We start from the raw sequence: 5,006 nt of genomic DNA, 5'->3' as shown, positions 1-5,006 counted from the left end.
GTGTGGGAGGAAGCCGGGTGGTGTGTGGCTGCTGCCTGTAGCAGCAGAGCTAAGCAGGGTGGCATGTGCGTGGCTAGTGAGCCATGTGCCGCAAGAAGCGAGGCCATCATGCTGAAGTACGTCTCCCTTGCCTCTTCCTCAGCAACACTGACTGTAACAGTAATTTTCTGATTTAATGTCTGCTGCCAGCAAAATGACCAGAGTTTATTGTATGGAACTACTCTAGCACAGTGAGACTAATCCCTCAAATGAGAATTGTTTTTTTTTTTATTTAAGTGTCAGTAGCAAGATCAAAAATGCACTTTATATAGTTACTGTACTTCTAGTGCTGCTTTTTCTGAGCTATTTGGATTGAGGGAGATGGCTTTACTTTCTGCTGTTAACCTTCCCCAAGAAGTTTGGCAGCCTTCTCTTTTGAGATATTTCTAGTACAGAAGTAAAAGCTGCCCCTAAACTATTTGTCTCTTGGGGGCTGCATAAATATACTTTATTGGAGTGTCTGCACTGAGAGCAAGTTCTCTTCAGATTATAAAATCTTACTTTAAGGAAACTTGGTGATAGTAGTGATAATCATTGCAGCAAAAAAAAAGCAGTGTATTAAGCCCTCATGTGAAGAGTGTTAATGAATAATTTTGAGTAAAGCTGTGGCCAAGGATTATGCTGAGACCTAAAATTAGTAATCTCTTTTGGAAATCTGTTGGAGGAAGCATCTCCGACTTTATTTTTGTCTGGTAAAACCTGCATGCCCTAACTTTAAATGAAATAGCATGTTTGTACCTGCCACCTAGTCAGTGTATAACCAAGGACTGAGTTGTCCCTCATTAAAATACATTGCTGGTATTGTTCTGCAGCCAGACAGGTATTCAGACCTAAGGAAGTGTTATTTTTGCAACAATAAAGCAATTACATGTTTCATTAGTTTTACAGGGCCAGTGTCTTTGCCAGATGGTCTAAGTGTTTTTTTTTGGTTTTTTTTTTTTTTTTTCCCCACAAGTAAAGATAGACATAGGCTTATATATATAGTTACAAACAAATTAGTTTTGCTTAAGCTTCAGTCTCCTTGGTGGAGAACTGCAGCAACTTTCTGTATCATTTGAAGTAACATTATAAAGCATCCTGTTGTAAAGCACTAGTTCAGCATGACTGACAGTATTTTTGCAAGAAAATATTAATGATAGGACCTTCAAAATTCCTGGAGATAGATGTTTGGTACTATCCAATCACATGAAAACAGTTCTGGCAGGCGAGGCAATTGCAAGAGCCCATAGGCTTCATCTGATCCTGACTCCTGGCCTCAGCTTTGATAGCAGCCTGCCTTCTGTGGTTGGTCTCTGTTCTGGATAGAGAAGCCTCAGCTTCTGCTCTTTCTTGAGAGTTTGCAGTAACCTCAGTCCTCCCTGGAGTGTAAATAAGATGTACCTTCAGATGATCTATAGAATGCCTTGGAAACAGAATGCGATAATAGCATTTGGGGAAACAATAATTAGTAAGCAAGTGACTGACTTTCTTATGGCACTCTGCTGCAGATCTGCAGAGTAAGAAAGTATGATTCTGGCTGGAGGATGGGAGAGAATCCTGAATTTGTACAGAAGCAAAAATGAGGAAAATATATATCACACCTTTTAGACGCTTATTCTGCAGTTCTGTATCAAGGTGCTGCAACAACTTCACAACCACTTTTTATGTGGAAGAATTGACATTAGGAAATGGTTCTGTTATGGGTTGTCTTCCCTGATGCAAGTGTGCTTTTCTCTCCCTCCCCACCCCTCTTCCATCCCCAAGGTGGAAAAGATTCGCCAAGTCAAGGCTAAGTCACTCTACTTGCAAGTTGAAAAGTTACGTCAGAACCTAAACAAGCTAGACAACACGATCAGTGCTGTCCAGCAGGTCCTGGAGGAGGGTCGTACCATGGATATTCTTCTGGCTCGGGACCGCATGCTGTCTCAGGTGCAGGAGCTGAAGAATGTGAGAGCCTTTCTCCAGCCACAGGAAGATGACAGGATCATGTTCACTCCCCCTGACCAAGCATTGTACATGGCCATTAAATCAATGGGCTTTGTTAGCAGTGGGGCTTTTGCTCCCCTGACCAAAGCCACCGGGGAAGGCCTCAAGCGTGCGCTTCAGGGCAAAGTGGCCTCTTTCACAGTGATAGGCTATGACCATGACGGCGAGCCTCGCCTTTCGGGAGGAGACATGATCTCTGCAGTGGTGATGGGCCCCGATGGAAACCTTTTTGGGGCAGACGTCAGTGATCAGCAGAACGGGACCTACCTGGTCAGTTACCGTCCACAGCTAGAGGGAGAGCACCTGGTGTCCGTGATGATGTGCAACCAACACATTGAGAACAGCCCCTTCAAAGTTGTAGTAAAATCTGGGCGCAGCTACATAGGCATTGGGCTGCCGGGACTCTCTTTTGGCAGTGAGGGAGACAGTGATGGCAAACTCTGCCGTCCCTGGGGAGTCAGTGTAGACAAAGAGGGCTACATCGTTGTTGCTGATCGCAGTAATAACCGCATCCAGGTGTTCAAACCGTGCGGGACCTTTCATCACAAGTTTGGCACACTGGGCTCCCGGCCCGGCCAGTTTGACCGCCCTGCTGGCGTGGCCTGCGACATCTCACGCAGAATCGTTGTGGCCGACAAGGACAATCATCGCATCCAGATCTTCACGTTTGAGGGGCAGTTCATTCTGAAGTTTGGGGAGAAAGGAACAAAGAACGGGCAATTCAATTACCCGTGGGATGTAGCTGTCAACACAGAGGGCAAGATCCTGGTCTCTGACACTAGGAACCATCGTGTTCAGCTGTTCGGGCCCGACGGGGTGTTCCTGAACAAGTACGGCTTTGAAGGGGCACTCTGGAAGCACTTTGATTCCCCAAGAGGTGTGACTTTCAATCACGAGGGCCACTTGGTAGTGACGGACTTCAACAACCATCGTCTTCTGGTCATCCATCCTGACTGCCAGTCGGCACGCTTCCTGGGCTCAGAGGGCACTGGGAACGGCCAGTTCCTGCGCCCGCAGGGTGTGGCGGTGGACCAGGAGGGGCGCATCATCGTGGCTGATTCCAGGAACCACCGGGTGCAGATATTCGAGTCAAACGGGAGCTTTTTATGCAAGTTTGGCACTCAGGGAAGCGGCTTTGGTCAGATGGACCGTCCTTCAGGTATAGCCATCACCCCTGATGGCATGATTGTTGTGGTCGACTTCGGAAACAATCGAATTCTTGTCTTCTAATCTGTGTTTGAATTAGGAAGAAACTGTCTCAGGGAAATTCTTCGAAGAGAAAATGAAAAAATACAACGTTAATTCAAACCTACCTCATCTTTAATTTTTTTACAGATGAATGTACTTATCTTTTCTGCAGGGAGTGAGCCTGTAAAATTGAATTCTATCTACCTCATTGTTCTCCCTTTCCTCCTGGGTTTCTTGCCCCCTTCCGATCCCCACGCACTCACAGTTCAGAATGTTTTACCTCTCCCCCAACAGGGTTTCATGCACAAACAAGTGTTGCTGTGCACATTAGGTGGTTTGTGAGGTGAGTTCTGTAGACTGAGCCAAAAAAGGCTCTGTGTAACTCTTAATGGAGAAAATGGTAGTAGATGCTCATAGAGAATTTGTTCTTGACCATACTGCAGTTCTGTGGGTGGGGATGTGGGAAGGGGGGATTTTTTTTTTAATTGCTGCTGCAGCAGAGAACTTTTTCCTGTTCTCCTTTTTATACCTCAGTGTGTTTGATTTACTGGTGAGCACAGCGTCTTGTTCCCAGATGACTTTGAGCGTTTTGTGAGAGTAGAGTTTGCTTGCCGGGAAGAGCAAGTTTGCATCTTTTTGGCATTTGTGTATTTTTTTTTTTGAAACGCAGTAATCCAACAGCACAAAGTAAAACTGATGAAAATGCACAAAAATTATTTTAAACCAAATTGTTCATTTTAGTGGCTTAGTGCAGTCTTGTAATGTTTAGATAAAAATCTTCCCTTTAATGTATCCTATCATTGAGTATTTCTTTTTACCCTTTTCACCTGAAAGCTAAATTAGTTTTTAAAAGTTACTGTTTCTTTTATCAGTGCACCTAATCTGCGTAACAGAGGAGATTACAAGGAGCATTGAAACAGGGAAAACCCTTTTGATTTATTTTCTTGTGAAATAGCTTTTTTTTTTTTGTCCCCCATCCCCATAGTGAGACTTTAAGGGAATAGAGTTTGATGGGTTTGTTAAAACAGAAGTGGTACCTTTTTCCAAAACTAAGAAGTAAAGCACAGCTTTGGAGATTCAGGGTGTGTTTTGGAGAATTCAGCAGGTTTTTGTGTTTAAAGAGGGTTGCAGTAACTCTCAGTGACAAATGTTTTTACATCTTCTGGCTTCCCCAAAGAGCTGGACTGAAAAATTCAGGAAGGTCTACTGTAGTTTTTAGGGCAGGGTGGCCCTGGAGTTCTATTGTACCTCTTGCTACAGATCCAAGTGAAAAGTTGCCAGTACTAGCATAAGGCAAACTGCATCAAGATGAGACTTTGCTGCTTTTTTTTCCAGGGCAGCACCAAAGAATTCTATGTAACATAACTGTATATGATGTGATCCTTACATGATATGATCCTTAAAAGCTTGGAGGCAGGAGGAGGTTAGCCCTTTCAGAGATATAAAAACAGCTTTTCTGAGAAGTAGAAACTTTTTTGGAGAATAGAGATCTTTTTAGCAAAATGTGACTTTAAGTCCCTGGAAATATTTGGTTTTGTTCTTCAATTTCTTACATTCTAGTTTAGCTGTTAATGCAGATCTGGTCTCTACAGAGCTGTTAGTTCACCTTTTGGCTTTGGTGACAAACAAGATGGTTAAAGGAGAGACCAGAGGGCTTTTCTGTTTCTGCAGTGGAAAAAAAAAAAAAAAAATTATGTATCGATACTCTTAGGCTTCAAAATGTCATGGTATTTACCTTGCTGTTTGCAAGAGAAGATTTCTGAAACATACATGGTCATCGTCAAAAAGTCTGAAGAGCCCGAGCCATCCTCCAA

At 43.6% G+C, this 5,006-nt stretch overlaps 1 protein-coding gene across 1 annotated transcript in view; it reads left to right on the top strand.

Moving 5' to 3' along the window:
• TRIM71 (tripartite motif containing 71, E3 ubiquitin protein ligase) overlaps positions 1–4,523 on the top strand; it is a 7,793-nt gene extending 3,270 nt beyond the window's left edge. The window contains exon 3 of the mRNA XM_008937829.1: positions 1,783–4,523. Coding sequence (XP_008936077.1) covers positions 1,783–3,234 — 1,452 coding nt within the window. The 3' untranslated portion in view covers positions 3,235–4,523. The remainder of the gene's footprint in view (positions 1–1,782) is intronic.
• Positions 4,524–5,006: the final 483 nt, after the last annotated feature.

Source organism: Merops nubicus, unplaced genomic scaffold (genome assembly GCF_000691845.1).
Source record: "Merops nubicus isolate BGI_N331 unplaced genomic scaffold, ASM69184v1 scaffold10003, whole genome shotgun sequence".
Lineage (NCBI taxonomy): Eukaryota > Metazoa > Chordata > Aves > Coraciiformes > Meropidae > Merops > Merops nubicus.
This window is presented reverse-complemented; position numbering and strand designations above follow the sequence as displayed.